At 34.6% G+C, this 20232-nt stretch overlaps 2 protein-coding genes across 2 annotated transcripts in view; both read left to right on the top strand.

Moving 5' to 3' along the window:
* LOC134722400 (uncharacterized) overlaps positions 1–20232 on the top strand; it is a 111764-nt gene that overhangs the window by 55802 nt on the left and 35730 nt on the right. The window contains exons 13-15 of the mRNA XM_063586019.1: positions 9345–9526; positions 9941–10151; positions 13213–13452. Coding sequence (XP_063442089.1) covers positions 9345–9526; positions 9941–10151; positions 13213–13452 — 633 coding nt within the window. The remainder of the gene's footprint in view (positions 1–9344; positions 9527–9940; positions 10152–13212; positions 13453–20232) is intronic.
* LOC134720915 (P2X purinoceptor 7-like) lies at positions 16837–18771 on the top strand. The gene is made up of 2 exons (XM_063583480.1): positions 16837–17443; positions 18465–18771. Exons 1-2 carry the CDS (start codon positions 17082–17084, stop codon positions 18649–18651), a joined length of 549 nt encoding a protein of 182 aa, XP_063439550.1. The 5' UTR covers positions 16837–17081; the 3' UTR covers positions 18652–18771.

A 20232-nucleotide genomic window follows, 5' to 3' on the forward strand; every position in this document is an offset into this window, starting at 1 on the left:
CATTGGTAGACTTGCCAGGTGTTAGGGATTCTAATGCTGCCAGAGATAGGATAGCTAAAGATGTAAGTTGTAACTTCTATTATTACATTGGTAGACTTGCCAGGTGTCAGGGATTCTAATGCTGCCAGAGATAGGATAGCTAAAGATGTAAGTTGTAACTTCTATTATTACATCGGTAGACTTGCCAGGTGTTAGGGATTCTAATGCTGCCAGAGATTATTTAGCTAAAGATGTAAGTTGTAACTTCTATTATTACATCGGTAGACTTGCCAGGTGTTAGGGATTCTAATGCTGCCAGAGATAGGATAGCTTAAGATGTAAGTTGTAACTTCTATTATTACATTGGTAGACTTGCCAGGTGTTAGGGATTCTAATGCTGCCAGAGACAGGATAGCTAAAGATGTAAGTTGTAACTTCTATTATTACATTGGTAGACTTGCCAGGTGTTAGGGATTCTAATGCTGCCAGAGATTATTTAGCTAAAGATGTAAGTTGTAACTTCTATTATTACATTGGTAGACTTGCCAGGTGTTAGGGATTCTAATGCTGCCAGAGATAGGATAGCTAAAGATGAAAGTTATAACTTCTATTATTACATTGGTAGACTTGCCAGGTGTTAGGGATTCTAATGCTGTCAGAGATAGGATAGCTAAAGATGTAAGTTGTAACTTCTATTATTACATTGGTAGACTTGCCAGGTGTTAGGGATTCTAATGCTGCCAGAGATAGGATAGCTAAAGATGTAAGTTGTAACTTCTATTATTACATTGGTAGACTTACCAGGTGTCAGGGATTCTAATGCTGCCAGAGATAGGATAGCTAAAGATGTAAGTTGTAACTTCTATTATTACATTGGTAGACTTGCCAGGTGTTAGGGATTCTAATGCTGCCAGAGATAGGATAGCTAAAGATGTAAGTTGTAACTTCTATTATTACATTGGTAGACTTGCCAGGTGTTAGGGATTCTAATGCTGCCAGAGATAGGATAGCTAAAGATGTAAGTTGTAACTTCTATTATTACATTGGTAGACTTGCCAGGTGTTAGGGATTCTAATGCTGCCAGAGATAGGATAGCTAAAGATGTAAGTTGTAACTTCTATTATTACATTGGTAGACTTGCCAGGTGTTAGGGATTCTAATGCTGCCAGAGATAGGATAGCTAAAGATGTAAGTTGTAACTTCTATTATTACATTGGCAGACTTGCCAGGTGTCAGGGATTCTAATGCTGCCAGAGATAGGATAGCTAAAGATGTAAGTTGTAACTTCTATTATTACATTGGTAGACTTGCCAGGTGTTAGGGATTCTAATGCTGCCAGAGATAGGATAGCTAAAGATGTAAGTTGTAACTTCTATTATTACATTGGTAGACTTGCCAGGTGTTAGGGATTCTAATGCTGCCAGAGATAGGATAGCTAAAGATGTAAGTTGTAACTTCTATTATTACATTGGTAGACTTACCAGGTGTTAGGGATTCTAATGCTGCCAGAGATTATTTAGCTAAAGATGTAAGTTGTAACTTCTATTATTACATTGGTAGACTTGCCAGGTGTTAGGGATTCTAATGCTGCCAGAGATTATTTAGCTAAAGATGTAAGTTGTAACTTCTATTATTACATTGGTAGACTTGCCAGGTGTTAGGGATTCTAATGCTGCCAGAGATAGGATAGCTAAAGATGTAAGTTATAACTTCTATTATTACATCGGTAGACTTGCCAGGTGTCAGGGATTCTAATGCTGCCAGAGACAGGATAGCTAAAGATGTAAGTTGTAACTTCTATTATTACATTGGTAGACTTGCCAGGTGTTAGGGATTCTAATGCTGCCAGAGATAGGATAGCTAAAGATGTAAGTTGTAACTTCTATTATTACATTGGTAGACTTGCCAGGTGTTAGGGATTCTAATGCTGCCAGAGATAGGATAGCTAAAGATGTAAGTTATAACTTCTATTATTACATTGGTAGACTTGCCAGGTGTTAGGGATTCTAATGCTGCCAGAGATAGGATAGCTAAAGATGTAAGTTATAACTTCTATTATTACATTGGTAGACTTACCAGGTGTTAGGGATTCTAATGCTGCCAGAGATAGGATAGCTAAAGATGTAAGTTGTAACTTCTATTATTACATTGGTAGACTTACCAGGTGTCAGGGATTCTAATGCTGCCAGAGATAGGATAGCTAAAGATGTAAGTTGTAACTTCTATTATTACATTGGTAGACTTGCCAGGTGTTAGGGATTCTAATGCTGCCAGAGATAGGATAGCTAAAGATGTAAGTTGTAACTTCTATTATTACATTGGTAGACTTGCCAGGTGTTAGGGATTCTAATGCTGCCAGAGATAGGATAGCTAAAGATGTAAGTTGTAACTTCTATTATTACATTGGTAGACTTGCCAGGTGTTAGGGATTCTAATGCTGCCAGAGATAGGATAGCTAAAGATGTAAGTTGTAACTTCTATTATTACATTGGTAGACTTACCAGGTGTTAGGGATTCTAATGCTGCCAGAGATTATTTAGCTAAAGATGTAAGTTGTAACTTCTATTATTACATTGGTAGACTTGCCAGGTGTTAGGGATTCTAATGCTGCCAGAGATTATTTAGCTAAAGATGTAAGTTGTAACTTCTATTATTACATTGGTAGACTTGCCAGGTGTTAGGGATTCTAATGCTGCCAGAGATAGGATAGCTAAAGATGTAAGTTATAACTTCTATTATTACATCGGTAGACTTGCCAGGTGTCAGGGATTCTAATGCTGCCAGAGACAGGATAGCTAAAGATGTAAGTTGTAACTTCTATTATTACATTGGTAGACTTGCCAGGTGTTAGGGATTCTAATGCTGCCAGAGATAGGATAGCTAAAGATGTAAGTTGTAACTTCTATTATTACATTGGTAGACTTGCCAGGTGTTAGGGATTCTAATGCTGCCAGAGATAGGATAGCTAAAGATGTAAGTTATAACTTCTATTATTACATTGGTAGACTTGCCAGGTGTTAGGGATTCTAATGCTGCCAGAGATAGGATAGCTAAAGATGTAAGTTATAACTTCTATTATTACATTGGTAGACTTACCAGGTGTTAGGGATTCTAATGCTGCCAGAGATAGGATAGCTAAAGATGTAAGTTGTAACTTCTATTATTACATTGGTAGACTTACCAGGTGTCAGGGATTCTAATGCTGCCAGAGATAGGATAGCTAAAGATGTAAGTTGTAACTTCTATTATTACATTGGTAGACTTGCCAGGTGTTAGGGATTCTAATGCTGCCAGAGATAGGATAGCTAAAGATGTAAGTTGTAACTTCTATTATTACATTGGTAGACTTGCCAGGTGTTAGGGATTCTAATGCTGCCAGAGATAGGATAGCTAAAGATGTAAGTTGTAACTTCTATTATTACATTGGTAGACTTGCCAGGTGTTAGGGATTCTAATGCTGCCAGAGATAGGATAGCTAAAGATGTAAGTTGTAACTTCTATTATTACATTGGTAGACTTGCCAGGTGTTAGGGATTCTAATGCTGCCAGAGATAGGATAGCTAAAGATGTAAGTTGTAACTTCTATTATTACATTGGCAGACTTGCCAGGTGTCAGGGATTCTAATGCTGCCAGAGATAGGATAGCTAAAGATGTAAGTTGTAACTTCTATTATTACATTGGTAGACTTGCCAGGTGTTAGGGATTCTAATGCTGCCAGAGATAGGATAGCTAAAGATGTAAGTTGTAACTTCTATTATTACATTGGTAGACTTGCCAGGTGTTAGGGATTCTAATGCTGCCAGAGATAGGATAGCTAAAGATGTAAGTTGTAACTTCTATTATTACATTGGTAGACTTGCCAGGTGTTAGGGATTCTAATGCTGCCAGAGATAGGATAGCTAAAGATGTAAGTTGTAACTTCTATTATTACATTGGTAGACTTGCCAGGTGTTAGGGATTCTTATGCTGCCAGAGATAGGATAGCTAAAGATGTAAGTTGTAACTTCTATTATTACATTGGTAGACTTGCCAGGTGTTAGGGATTCTAATGCTGCCAGAGATAGGATAGCTAAAGATGTAAGTTGTAACTTCTATTATTACATTGGTAGACTTGCCAGGTGTTAGGGATTCTAATGCTGCCAGAGATAGGATAGCTAAAGATGTAAGTTGTAACTTCTATTATTACATTGGTAGACTTGCCAGGTGTTAGGGATTCTAATGCTGCCAGAGATAGGATAGCTAAAGATGTAAGTTGTAACTTCTATTATTACATTGGTAGACTTGCCAGGTGTTAGGGATTCTAATGCTGCCAGAGATTATTTAGCTAAAGATGTAAGTTGTAACTTCTATTATTACATTGGTAGACTTGCCAGGTGTTAGGGATTCTAATGCTGCCAGAGATAGGATAGCTAAAGATGTAAGTTATAACTTCTATTATTACATTGGTAGACTTACCAGGTGTTAGGGATTCTAATGCTGCCAGAGATTATTTAGCTAAAGATGTAAGTTGTAACTTCTATTATTACATTGGTAGACTTGCCAGGTGTTAGGGATTCTAATGCTGCCAGAGATTATTTAGCTAAAGATGTAAGTTGTAACTTCTATTATTACATTGGTAGACTTGCCAGGTGTTAGGGATTCTAATGCTGCCAGAGATAGGATAGCTAAAGATGTAAGTTATAACTTCTATTATTACATCGGTAGACTTGCCAGGTGTCAGGGATTCTAATGCTGCCAGAGACAGGATAGCTAAAGATGTAAGTTGTAACTTCTATTATTACATTGGTAGACTTGCCAGGTGTTAGGGATTCTAATGCTGCCAGAGATAGGATAGCTAAAGATGTAAGTTATAACTTCTATTATTACATTGGTAGACTTACCAGGTGTTAGGGATTCTAATGCTGCCAGAGATAGGATAGCTAAAGATGTAAGTTGTAACTTCTATTATTACATTGGTAGACTTACCAGGTGTCAGGGATTCTAATGCTGCCAGAGATAGGATAGCTAAAGATGTAAGTTGTAACTTCTATTATTACATTGGTAGACTTGCCAGGTGTTAGGGATTCTAATGCTGCCAGAGATAGGATAGCTAAAGATGTAAGTTGTAACTTCTATTATTACATTGGTAGACTTGCCAGGTGTTAGGGATTCTAATGCTGCCAGAGATAGGATAGCTAAAGATGTAAGTTGTAACTTCTATTATTACATTGGTAGACTTGCCAGGTGTTAGGGATTCTAATGCTGCCAGAGATAGGATAGCTAAAGATGTAAGTTGTAACTTCTATTATTACATTGGTAGACTTGCCAGGTGTTAGGGATTCTAATGCTGCCAGAGATAGGATAGCTAAAGATGTAAGTTGTAACTTCTATTATTACATTGGCAGACTTGCCAGGTGTCAGGGATTCTAATGCTGCCAGAGATAGGATAGTTAAAGATGTAAGTTGTAACTTCTATTATTACATTGGTAGACTTGCCAGGTGTTAGGGATTCTAATGCTGCCAGAGATAGGATAGCTAAAGATGTAAGTTGTAACTTCTATTATTACATTGGTAGACTTGCCAGGTGTTAGGGATTCTAATGCTGCCAGAGATAGGATAGCTAAAGATGTAAGTTGTAACTTCTATTATTACATTGGTAGACTTGCCAGGTGTTAGGGATTCTAATGCTGCCAGAGATAGGATAGCTAAAGATGTAAGTTGTAACTTCTATTATTACATTGGTAGACTTGCCAGGTGTTAGGGATTCTAATGCTGCCAGAGATAGGATAGCTAAAGATGTAAGTTGTAACTTCTATTATTACATTGGTAGACTTTTGCCAGGTGTTAGGGATTCTAATGCTGCCAGAGATAGGATAGCTAAAGATGTAAGTTGTAACTTCTATTATTACATTGGCAGACTTGCCAGGTGTTAGGGATTCTAATGCTGCCAGAGATAGGATAGCTAAAGATGTAAGTTGTAACTTCTATTATTACATTGGTAGACTTGCCAGGTGTCAGGGATTCTAATGCTGCCAGAGATAGGATAGCTAAAGATGTAAGTTGTAACTTCTACTATTACATTGGTAGACTTGCCAGGTGTTAGGGATTCTAATGCTGCCAGAGATAGGATAGCTAAAGATGTAAGTTGTAACTTCTATTATTACATTGGTAGACTTGCCAGGTGTTAGGGACTCTAATGCTGCCAGAGATAGGATTGCTAAAGATGTAAGTTATAACTTCTATTATTACATTGGTAGACTTGCCAGGTGTTAGGGATTCTAATGCTGCCAGAGATAGGATAGCTAAAGATGTAAGTTGTAACTTCTATTATTACATTGGTAGACTTGCCAGGTGTCAGGGATTCTAATGCTGCCAGAGATAGGATAGCTAAAGATGTAAGTTGTAACTTCTATTATTACATTGGTAGACTTGCCAGGTGTTAGGGATTCTAATGCTGCCAGAGATAGGATAGCTAAAGATGTAAGTTGTAACTTCTATTATTACATTGGTAGACTTGCCAGGTGTTAGGGATTCTAATGCTGCCAGAGATAGGATAGCTAAAGATTTAAGTTGTAACTTCTATTATTACATTGGTAGACTTGCCAGGTGTTAGGGATTCTAATGCTGCCAGAGATAGGATAGCTAAAGATGTAAGTTGTAACTTCTATTATTACATTGGTAGACTTGCCAGGTGTTAGGGATTCTAATGCTGCCAGAGATAGGATAGCTAAAGATGTAAGTTGTAACTTCTATTATTACATTGGTAGACTTGCCAGGTGTTAGGGATTCTAATGCTGCCAGAGATAGGATAGCTAAAGATGTAAGTTGTAACTTCTATTATTACATTGGTAGACTTGCCAGGTGTCAGGGATTCTAATGCTGCCAGAGATAGGATAGCTAAAGATGTAAGTTGTAACTTCTATTATTACATTGGTAGACTTGCCAGGTGTTAGGGATTCTAATGCTGCCAGAGATAGGATAGCTAAAGATGTAAGTTGTAACTTCTATTATTACATTGGTAGACTTGCCAGGTGTTAGGGATTCTAATGCTGCCAGAGATAGGATAGCTAAAGATGTAAGTTGTCACTTCTATTATTACATTGGTAGACTTGCCAGGTGTTAGGGATTCTAATGCTGCCAGAGATAGGATAGCTAAAGATGTAAGTTGTAACTTCTATTATTACATTGGTAGACTTGCCAGGTGTCAGGGATTCTAATGCTGCCAGAGATAGGATAGCTAAAGATGTAAGTTGTAACTTCTATTATTACATTGGTAGACTTGCCAGGTGTTAGGGATTCTAATGCTGCCAGAGATAGGATAGCTAAAGATGTAAGTTATAACTTCTATTATTACATTGGTAGACTTACCAGGTGTCAGGGATTCTAATGCTGCCAGAGATAGGATAGCTAAAGATGTAAGTTGTAACTTCTATTATTACATTGGTAGACTTGCCAGGTGTTAGGGATTCTAATGCTGCCAGAGATAGGATAGCTAAAGATGTAAGTTGTAACTTCTATTATTACATTGGTAGACTTGCCAGGTGTCAGGGATTCTAATGCTGCCAGAGATAGGATAGCTAAAGATGTAAGTTGTAACTTCTATTATTACATTGGTAGACTTGCCAGGTGTCAGGGATTCTAATGCTGCCAGAGATAGGATAGCTAAAGATGTAAGTTGTAACTTCTATTATTACATTGGTAGACTTACCAGGTGTCAGGGATTCTAATGCTGCCAGAGATAGGATAGCTAAAGATGTAAGTTGTAACTTCTATTATTACATTGGTAGACCTGCCAGGTGTTAGGGATTCTAATGCTGCCAGAGATAGGATAGCTAAAGATGTAAGTTGTAACTTCTATTATTACATTGGTAGACTTGCCAGGTGTTAGGGATTCTAATGCTGCCAGAGATAGGATAGCTAAAGATGTAAGTTATAACTTCTATTATTACATTGGTAGACTTGCCAGGTGTCAGGGATTCTAATGCTGCCAGAGATAGGATAGCTAAAGATGTAAGTTATAACTTCTATTATTACATTGGCAGACTTGCCAGGTGTTAGGGATTCTAATGCTGCCAGAGATAGGATAGCTAAAGATGTAAGTTATAACTACAGTCAAACCTATTATACTGGTAACCTCCATTTTAAAAGGAAAAAAACTGTGGTCAAGTCACTCTCTTCCTACTCCACTACTGTACATAGTACCTGTAAATATATCCTCAACTCAAATGATACCTTTCTTAGACTGTCTATTTTCTCAGGTATCCATGCCAAGAGGACAGTTATATACCAACTGTTGGCTTTTGCCTGTTAATTGCTCTTTGGTTTGGTTATTGTCTTTTTGACACATTCCTCATTTCCATTCTCAATTTAATATACATTTGAATACTGTTGATTCATATTACTGTTTTATACAATTTTTGCGATTTTTAACATTTTTGGCAAAGATGAATAAATAAGTTTACATTGTATAAACTTATTTGTTAAATCAATATCAGGAATTAGGTTTATACAAGCGAAGTTATACTTCTTGTCCCCAGAAATTCTTTATAAACCAGTTTTACTGTAGTTTTCTGTGTAAGTAATAACTGATGAATTCTCATCTTAGAAAATTGACATAATGAATATCATTGAAGTTGGGATTACTTATACCCTCCCTGTAGTGTCTGTGTCCCATGGACACGGACACATTTCATTCATTTTCAGAATTTCTATCTGAAATCATTCTTGAAATGAGCTTCCCTGTAGTATTACATGTTTATATATATAGTTTCCTTACAGCCAGCCAATCACACACTCAACTTTGTCAGTTTGTACGGTTAGAAATTGACACTTGTTGTTCTAAAATAACTTAATAATATGGATAAGATTCACAAACTAAAAATTGCTATTTTTTATGCCCCACCTACAATAGTAGAGGGGCATTATGTTTTCTGGTCTGTGCATCTGTTTGTTTGTCTGTCTGTCCGTTCGTTCGTCGGTCTGTCCGTTCGTTCATCCGTCTGTCCCGCTCCAGGTTAAAGTTTTTGGTCGAGGTAGTTTTTGATGAAGTTGAAGTCCAATCAACTTGAAACTTAGTATACATTTACCCTATGATATGATCTTTCTAATTTAAATGCCAAATTATAGTTTTTACCCAACTTCATGGTCCACTGAACATAGAAAATGATAGTGCGAAGTTCAGGTTAAAGTTTTTGGTCAAGGTAGTTTTTGATGAAGTAGAAGTCAAATCAACTTGAAACATAGTATACATGTTCCCTTTGATAAGATCATTCTAATTTTAATGCCAAATTAGAGAATTTACTCCAATTTCACGATCCACTAAACATATAAAATGATAGTGCGAGTGGGGCATCTGAGTACTGTGGACACATTCTTGTTTTTGTAGTACTTGAAAAACTGTTCTGTAATTCTGGTGGTGGCTGAGGTCCATAGAGCTTCCACAAGTAAAACAGCCAAAGAATTACTAGGGGACAACTTCCGTCGACAGCTACTCATGGATGGACAATATGGAAACGTAGCATTTATATGTACCAAGAATGATGTACTGCAGCCTTCAGAACTCATAAGGTAAAAATTATACCCAAACCATGTATATGGTAGACAATAATCCTATAAGTGCCAGACCAATTAGGGGTTGATCCAGTGTTGATATTGTCCTAACTATTTATGTTATTTAGACAAATGTGTAATTTATATCAACAATGAAAAGTTAGCATAATTTTGGGTTTCTAGGGGGATGTGCATTTCAGAACTTATTATAAGACTAACATATGTGGATGGGGTCAATGGAAAATTATCAAATAAGCCTCAAATTTAACAATACAACCTCTCTTTCCCAAACAAGCACAAAACATTACATAACACTACATAACACAACCCAAAACAAGAGATCTTGTAGAGGAGTTTTCAGAATGCTACATATAATCTTAATTATATATATATAATGAATCATTTATTTACCTTTATCTTATCTTCTTATAGAGAGTTGGAATTGGATGAACAAACTGACTCTATTGAGGAGAATTTGAATTTGATGATGATCAAGATGGACGAGTTAAAACAGACAGAGAGAAGTTTAAAGGAAGAAATACAATGGTTATTGGTGGACATTAGTACACTGACCAATGCTGTTGATGAACTAGAGAAAGATATCAGTGAGATAACAGAGCTAGTTTCACTTGTTGATACACAAGTAAGTAAAATAATATCATGATCAAGTGCAAAAAAAACCCCAATCAAAATGAATTTATTGTCACAAGTTATAGAAATGAGAAGAATAAGTATTGTTACCCTGTCAATTTTGAAAAACCATGTATGCTTTTTTCTCAATCTGAATTGTGGCAGCTCTGAATGGTTCTAAGCTTAAGGAATGGAAAATTTATTTAATGTAGAACTTAATATTTTTCACCCCTTTAAATTGAATGGGAAGTAAATTGGCAACTTTCTTTTTTTTTTTATTAAAGAACATTTCCAAGTTGAAAGTAGTCATTTTCCTGTAGACAGTGTAAAATGTAGCATGATTATTAACAGCTAGACAAAATGTCATAAGATTAAATTAAAAATACTGCTAAGTGGGTGGTTCAACGTGTTTTTACTTTTTAAAGCAATTGCTTTCATGCCGTCGCGTATGGCCATCTTTGTGACCCAGATCAGAGACTCCGCCCAGATCAAGCCATAGTATTTTGTTAAACAGGCTCCTGGTCTGTCATTCTTAAACACCTATGTATGTTTTCTAATGCAATACATAGCTTGAAACTTTTGAAAAACGTTAGTGGATTTAAGAAGTTTCAGCATACGTTCTTGTAGATGTATTTTTGTATTTAGGGGGACAACCGTTTGACTATCAAAAAACATAGACGTCCGAGTGAAAAAAATGCATTTTTATACCTGCGATTCCGTTTTCCGTTCGTACGATGTTTCAACAAAATATGGAATCATTTCAGTTGTTGATTTAGTATTGAAAATTTGACTGAATTATCTTTTATAATATATGGTTTTATATGTTTAATTGGTGTTTTTTAAGAAAGAGGTCAGGTGCTCTTGTTCATTCATAAAATTGTCGTTCATTCATAAATTTATCGTAAAATCAAAATCACTACACAGGTTATCAGGTTATACGTAGTGTCAAATGATTACCTGTAATCTAAAAATAGACAAAGTTAACTGACCTATTTTGTTGATTTGTTTGCGCAAATAATTTAGAGGAACGAAACCCTTGTTAAAAACACATAACAATAAGTTTGTTTTCCTTTTTTGTCATAATTCCGTAAGATTTATCGATCACCTTACTAATGAAATGGACCCGTCCAAACGTGATAGATGCCAAGTCCAGATGAAGAGATATTTACAATTTGGAATTTTCTAGTTTCATAGATTAAAAAAAGTACAACCTTTTTGGATATCATATTCAAAACTGGGTATGAATGACAAATGATGAAACCATTATCCTGGTCTTTCCAATGGATGAGTCTACTACGTTTGTTGACCCTCGACGGTCCACCGTGTTTGCAATTTTATTTCACATGTTTTCTAAATATTGAAGATCATTTTCACAATGTTTCCTGAAAATTGGATAAATATCAAAGCAACTTAGAGCTGTTTGTTCTTGTTTGTATAATGACGATTTTATGTCATGTTTGTCTGTGATGGCCCCTCTTTTCGGGATTGCATGAGAATTATAGTAATCTCGTACCACATGAGGATGACACATATCAACTGAGCAATAATGTTTGGGACTTAGTTTTTAAGAAATGATGACAAAGTAACATTATGAAAATATTTTTAGTCAGCTGAAATATATATTTATTTTTTACATGTTTATGTCTTGTAAAAAGTAAAATCACAAAAATACTGAACTCAGAGGAAAATCAATTTGGAAAGTCCATAATCACATGGCAAAATCAAAAAACAAAACGCATCAAAAACGAATGGACAAGAACTGTCATATTCATGACTTGGTACAGGCATTTTCAAATGTAGAAAATGGTGGATTAAACCTGGTTCTATAGCGCTAACCCTCTCACTTTAATAACAGTCTCATCAAATTCCGTTACATTTACATGATGCGTAAAATATTTTGTTTCTTTCCCGTTTTTCAACATTTGCGTCTGGAAAGTTGTAATGTTTTAACTGAAGTGTTAAATTTAAATTAATTATGAAAATTAAATCAATAAAGGAAATTATTGTTACAAACACTACTAGGGGATAATCCATAATAATTTCTCTTGGAGTTATATGTTTCAGCACATGTATATTTGACCCCAACTTTAGCCTGGTAAATGTGTTGTCTCCTTGTGAAATATAAAACATATTAAAAATGACTTTCTGCTAAAGTCTTTAATTGATATAAAGTTAAAACCTTCTTAATTCTCACTAGACAACACTCCTGTCATGTTTAATTCTTAAATATATGTGGATGAAAAAAAAAGGTCCCCAAAACATAAACATGACAGCAATTGCTTTTACAGCCTTTCAGGCTTTGATTTATTTGGCGTTCAGTCATGCAAGACGGGTGCCTCATTCAACGTGTTCTGCTTATTTAATTTTACGTGCATCGAAATTTTCAAAGTCTTATTTTGCGTGCTCGGTATTTTTCAAATAAAATTCGAACACTTGGCAGGGATCGATGATAAATACTTTTTTAAAAGCTGTAAATCAATTATATTATAAATGTGTATACTAAATGGGGAATATCAAGTAAAACAAAGAGTTAATATATACAAGAAGACAGTGACTCAGTCACAAAAATTTCACATAAAAATATTTATTTTTCGTGCAATGTTCATTACAGAATTTTTTTCACGTTCAACATGAAATTATATCTTATTTTACGTTATTTTCGTGCAAGCACCCCCCTTTACCACCCTCAGCAAACCCCAGAATTTCCACTCTAATAATACTATTTTGAAACAAATATCTGATATAAAGTAAGTAGTTATCCATGATACAACATAAGATAAATGTTGTAAAGAAAGATCATTTTAACAATTCAAGATAAATGTTACAATGTAAAATAAATTTATGTTACAATTTAAGATATATGTTACAATGTGAGATAAATATTACATTGTAAGATAAATATTACATTGTTAGATAAATATTACAATGTAAGATAAATATTACATTGTGAGATAAATATTACATAGTAAGATAAATATTTCAATGTAAGATAAATATTACAATGTAAGATAAATATTACAATGTAAGATAAATGCTTTCTTTTTGCAAATGAATAGGAGTTTATTTTTTCATAGGAAGAAAATGAACAGTTAGAAGAATTGACGTCAGATCTACAGAGAAAAAGTGTAAAGTTATCATTGAAACAGCAGGCTGTGGATGCTAAGAGAATGAAAGTGGACAACATCCAGTCACAAAATAATCAATTGATAATTGAGATGAACCACAAAAGAAAAATGATTAATATGATCTGTGCTAAAGCTAGAACTATCTTTGCAAGGAATGCCATTAAGAAGGATTATAAAGCTGGAGTTAGGGTATGTATCAATAGTTTAATACTGTATATAAAGCTGGAGTTAGGGTATGTATCAATAGTTTAATATTGTATATACCACAGATCTATCAAGGGTATGTATCAATAGTTTAATACTGTATATACCACAGATCTATCAATATAAATGTTTGGAAATGTGCATATTTATATTAAAAATTTAATTTTGATGTAACGCTTCTTCTGATTGGCTGACGTTATTTTGTTATGAGCATTTGACCGTGACGTCATCAATGTTTTTTCATGCTTTTCTACGGTTTAAAAAGGAATTTAGAATTAAATTATAAGAAATGACTGTAATATTTTTTCTGTCTATTCGAAATAACATAAAAAAATTGGTGCATACTGTTAAATAACCCGCTACACGTGTTATTCAGTGTGCACCAAATTTTTTATGTTATTTCTTCATAGACAGAAAAAATATTACAGTCATTCCTTAAATAATTTATATCTTGAAACATTTTAGTATTAACTTGTGTATCATTCCTCTAATATAATTTTGGCACATTTTTTGCATTTATGAACAAAGAGAAAAAAAGACCTTTTTCAACATGACAATAAAAATAAACTTTTTACCTGGGATTATGTCCTTGGAAAAAAAGCAACACTGAGGCCAAAAATAAATAATTGTTTGTTTCCCCAAACCCGACCCTATCAAGTCAGGTGAGGGTAGGTAGGTAGGTAAATTATTTTATTTTTTTGGTAATTTTTTTTTTTTGTACTTGTAAATAGGAAATTACAAACCATCATTATAGGGCTGTATTTTAAATTCTAGGGTGTATTAAGCTATCAGTTTCCTCATGTCAGATTTATCAAATAAAACTCTATGTATAATTTGAAATAGTTTATTTAATTGGGTTTCTTTTGGGTGGTAATTTTCCAATAATGACACAGTCTTTGTTGCCCCCACAGCTGCACAGAAGGTACATAAATTGGGCTGTGCCACAGTAGTCATAATACGTGAATTCAACATGTGTTCGTCACAGTCTATCTGTAGGTGCACATTCAACACGCCTTCAACAGCATCACCTGAAATAAAGAACAAGAGATCTTTAATAAATAAAAAAATAATATCCTAGAGTACTTTGTATATATATATATATATATTGGGAATTTTCGATGAAGGAAATGTCTAAAATACTGAGCCTTCTGTTTATTATATTAAGCAGTATAATCTGTCAGAAATCTGTCCAAGTTCAACATCAGAGTGTTCTAGTAGAATGAAGTTTATACCGTTCATTGAAGTATGCAATTTTCCACTGAAAAAGGATTTGAACATTGAACCCATATCAAACACTGAATAACTCAATGGAACATGAATATAAAATATAATCAACTGAGAGTGTATGTTCGATGTGGAAATTTCATTCAATGTTGGGTAACAAAATCATGCTATGCAAGACCATGTTATTATACATTAAAAATGATAAGAAAATCTTTTGGGAATACTATAAAAGCATTCCTTCAGGTGTGATAACAGATCAACAACAGTAGTCATACTTGGTTAGCAGTCTGTCGAATGCTCTTGATTCTCGAACAGTTACCATTGTGGCAGCCTTCTATTTAGAGAAGTATGCATGGACTGTCTGCTTTAACAAGACTAGTGTGGAGTGATCTGCTTTTATTAGGGACCAAATGATTAATTTAAATCAATTGCTTTCAGGCCTCAGGTTAAATTATTAAGGGCATAAGGAAATCATTAGGGAATTTAGGTAAAGGGTTTAAAAAATTGCAAGAAAAAGAATGCAAACAAAGGTGGGGAGACTCTCCTTATCCTAAAAAAGTCTACCTTTGCTTGCAAGAAATAGATGTTGGGACGGTCACTTATTATACATACCTGTTAACTTGTTAATAGCTTCTTCTTTTCCCTTAGAAAGTTTGTTGACAGCTTGACTGGCTCCCATAATTTTGTCAAAGGTGTTGACAACATTTGAGGAGGAGGCTTCTTTTTCTTTAGAGGTCCCATCAATATTAATGTCAATGCAAAATTTCAAAATTTTAAATATGTATAGGAAGATGTGGTATGAGTGCCAATGAGGCAACTCTCTATCCAAATAACAATTTATAAAGGTAAACAGTTGTAGGTCAAGGTACAGCCTTCAACATGGAGCCTAATGGCTCACACCTAGCAAGCTATATATATAAAGGCTTGTATAAAAAGTAAAAACACAAAAATACTGAACTCCGAGGAAAATTCAAAAAGGAAAATCCAAAAACAAAAGGCAAAATCAAAAGTCCAAACACATCAAACGAATGTTGAATTGTTGAATAAAGGGCCCCAAAATTACATGTGTAAAACCATTCAAAGGGGAAAACCAACGGTCTAATCTATATAAAAAAACGAGAAACCTGTATAAATTACATAAACAAAAAGTCTTTATTAAAGTCTAGTGCCAGTTTCATGTCATCATCGTAGTGTGGACTAAATATTTCTGTAGAACCACTTTTTTAGATACACAGATGTGTTTTTTGTCACGAGCATCCTCCTCCTCCTCAGTCAATTTTAAATCGGCTATCACGTCCTCACATATGTTTTCGAACCTTTCCTTCTTCGAAAATGTGCGCAATACATTTGTTACCAAGTCTTTCTTAAAGTTTCCAGCCGAATTCTGTATTTATTAATAATAAACGGCAACAAAAACTGACAGAACGGCGTCCATGGTAATATAAGAACAGTCTAGAGAATATTGTTCTGAATATCGTAAAGACCCGAGACCACGTGGAAGAAGAAAGCCAAGTCGCGTCATCAAGGAGTTTTCAACAATGCCGATTTCAAAGGCGCTTTGAAGAACAGCGTCTCCTTCTTATGTCTTATGTTTTGATTTTTCCATTTCATAGGAGCACCGCACCACCACATGAATTTTGATAAAAAAAAATTCTACACAAAATCGGCAATAAAATTAATCCGGTCGCTGCGATTTTTCCGGGTTGGTCGGGATTGGGGAAACAAACAATATTTTATTTTAGGCCCGAACATGTTTGGACATAAGTGTTATAAATACGTTACTTAGCTGCTGAAGGAATGATTTTGATACTTGGTAATAAGTTATATGTTACTTAGCTGCTGAAGGAATGATTTTGATATTTGGTAATAAGTTATATGTTACTTAGCTGCTGAAGGAATGATTTTGATATTTGGTATAGTGGTTTATAATGTTGAGTTGTACCATGTATTAAAGTGATGTTTTATTTTTATTAGACCCAATGTGCTTTTAAATAAGTAATTACACTTTACTAAACTTCTGTACAAAGGAGTGTTAGAATGGTTGTCTGGAAATTTAAACTGTTAAGTTTTACAATGTGAGGGATTTTCATATCTGCTGAATAGACCCTTTCTGTTTGAAAATATTTACTTAAAGGAGAAGGAAACCAAAAAAAAAAATTTGGATAAATTAATAGAAAATTATTATATAAATATATTTTTAACAACGTTTGTATTAAAAAAGTGTACCGTTATGAAATAAATCAATATTTTACAATTATCAATTTTGAAATTCCCGCCTCCATGTAGGCAGCCATTATTGTTTTAGCCCTGACGTCACTCCTACGGTTCCGGTTTACCTGTTCCAGCATCTGAAACTTTGCAAAACTAATTCTATTTACACACGTACCGCGATGGAAAACGGAAATATCCAAAATCAGATGGGTCTTGTTGCTTACAACTTCGAACCTGAGCTCACTGTTCAAGAACTTGAAGATCGAAATAGAGCTGCATTAGCATCTTCTGAAGCTGTAGTTCAGACATTGGATGAATGGTGCGAGTGTGGGAACTGTCAGGAAATGCCGTCCCTTGAAGAAAATGTTTGTTGTAGGGTATCAGATTTGGTGCTACCGAACTTGGAAGACCACAACTGCATTACCATGCACCATAGTTATGACACCTTAATTTTAAATTCCGATGTATTAGCACTGGCTTACATTCAGATGATGATGTACAAGGGACAGCAAGGCCGAGCGCCGGAAGAATTGAGCAACAGGTGAATTTTTGGACATTTTAAAAGTTTTATTAACCAGAATTAAATAAAAAGGTTTCCTTTCAAACTAACTTATATCTGGTTGTCTGCACAAATAATAGACACAGAGACAATTTATTTAAAAAAATATTGGGGGGGGGGGGGGGGGGGTAGGGTGAGGTGGTCCTTCAAAAATTTTAATATTGTCATTTCCCATTAAGTACACGTCGATTAATAATGAGTTTGAACACTGCCTACTATAAATTGAAATTGTTCTCTCACTATGAGACAAAAAAAAAAGTGAATTACAAAAAAATCTATTTTTTTTTTCTTTTTTTTTTCAAAGTTTTCACCAACAAATGCAAACTTTAACAGGAACCATGAGTCAGAGTGGGTCAACTGAACTTGGAACTGTATACACCGAATGTGACTATTATTAATGTCAGCATAACTTTCATTCTATTGAAAAGAAAATATAATATTTGCTCCGATTTTTCGAGTGTCTTTAAGTGGAATGATACTATATAAAAAAGATGCTGTATGACTGCCATGAGACAACTCTCCACAAGAGACCAAAATGACACAGAAATTAATAAAATGTATTTTTGAATGTCATAACCACAATCCCTTTCTATTCTTCTTTGAATATGACTTCCTGAAATCAACAAATTTGTACTAATATATAAGACATATATCAAGCACCACCTCTTGAGCAGAATCAGCCTGCCTTTCCCCGAGTTAAGTGGTTTCTGGTTGCAGTCTTGTTTTCAATGTTTTATTTTGAGGACTGCTGTTTGCCTAGTCGTCAAATGCTCAATGTTGGGAGACTTTTTCATAATTAATGCCCAATGTCTTTTGGACAGATAGAATGACAGATGAAGTAAAGTGGTTACTATATATATCTTTTCTCATCTTTGGTGACCATGTGAAATAAATTAAACTACATGCATTATTGTCAGTTCTGTTGAAATTTGGATAAATCCATTTTTTCCAAAATCTATCATATATTTGATGCTTTCATTTTCATTTGTATATTTTATTACAGACAATCCCGTCTTGTTGCTTACAGACAATTCATTTGTTGGATGCTTAAAGGAGAAAAACTTGGAAAAGGAAGAAGGGTGGTAATTCCTTCTTGTGTTGTCAAAGACATTAGAGATTCCTTCCCAGAGAACAACAATGATTATACAGGATTTCAAGCTGCTATAGATGTGAGAGAACTGTTTTGTTGAAATGTTTTAAAATCATAATGACAAAGGATTTGCAAAGAAACACAAAAATTATACATGAATGTGATAGTTTTGTATGAAGCTAATAATATATTGTTAATTATATAAACTTGTATAAACTGTTGCCTTTGAATAATTATTAAAAACTACTGCATTTATATATGCACCTGTCCGGAGCCTGTTGTTTAGTGGTAGTCTTTTGTTGGTGTAGTTCATATGTGTTTTTTTACTTTTAGTGGTCTAAAACCAATGTCTCTATTCATACAAGAGTGCACACGCTGAAATGTCTCGCCTTCTTTACTTATCATTGATATTATGTTGAGTCCTAAATATAAAGCTTTATTACTCTGAGCAATGACAATGAGGTCAAGGTCAAATAAAACCTGCATGACTGACATATAGATAATAAAATATTTCCATACACCAAATATAGTTGACCTATTGCATATAGTATTAGAAAAAAAGACCAAAAACTCAAAAACTTAACTTTGACCCCTGAACCATAAAAATGAGGTCAAGGTCAGATGACACCTGTCAGCTAGACATGTACACCTTACAATCATTCCATTCACCAAATATAGTAGACCTATTGCATATAGTACAAATGTAGTATAAGAAAAACCGACCAAAACACAAAAACTTAACTATAACCACTGAACCATGAAAATGAGGTCAAGGTCAGATGACACCTGCCAGTTGGACATGTACACCTCACAGTCCTTCCATACACTGAATATACTAGACCTACTGCTTACAGTATCTGAAATATGGACTTGAACACCAAAACTTAACCTTGTTCACTGATCCATGAAATGAGGTCGAGGTCCAGTGAAAACTGTCTGACAGGCATGAGGACCTTGCAAGGTACGCACATACCAAATATAGTTATCCTATTACTTATAATAAGAGAGAATTTAACATTACAAAAAATCTTAACTTTTTTTTCAAGTAGTCACTGAACCATGAAAATGAGGTCAAGGACATTGGACATGTGACTGACAGAAAGTTCGTAACATGAGGCATCTATATACAAAGTATGAAGTCTTCCGCCTTCTAAAATATAAAGCTTTTAAGAAGTTAGCTAATGCCGCCGCCGGATCACTATGTACACCAAACAATCATCATAATCATTACATAAACAAAATGTAGTTATCCTTTAAGCTGTGTAGAGATTGAAGAAAACAACTGAATATACTAATGATATAATTCACCAAAAAACATACATACAATCAAACTCCCCCCCCCCCCCCCTTTCACCTAACAACCAAACTATATGCAAGATATGATTTGCAGCAGGCCAAGTTTACGAGCATATTACATCCACGCCAGGGACTTACAACCTTACGACTTTTCAAGGTGCGCCAGAGGGTTGCATCCTGTACTGCAAATCATGTTCTGCTTAAATTATATGCAAGTATTTGATAAAGCCAAAATGAAATAGAAAATATGGAAATTCGTAAGTACAAAATGTATGTATGTCATTTGGGAAGGCATAAATTTATTTTTTTAAAGAAAAACATGTATATAATGATCATTGTAATCACATTAACATACATCATGTACATGAACAGTATATATCTATTA

This window comes from Mytilus trossulus, chromosome 6 (assembly GCF_036588685.1).
Source record: "Mytilus trossulus isolate FHL-02 chromosome 6, PNRI_Mtr1.1.1.hap1, whole genome shotgun sequence".
In the NCBI taxonomy this organism is placed as follows: domain Eukaryota; kingdom Metazoa; phylum Mollusca; class Bivalvia; order Mytilida; family Mytilidae; genus Mytilus; species Mytilus trossulus.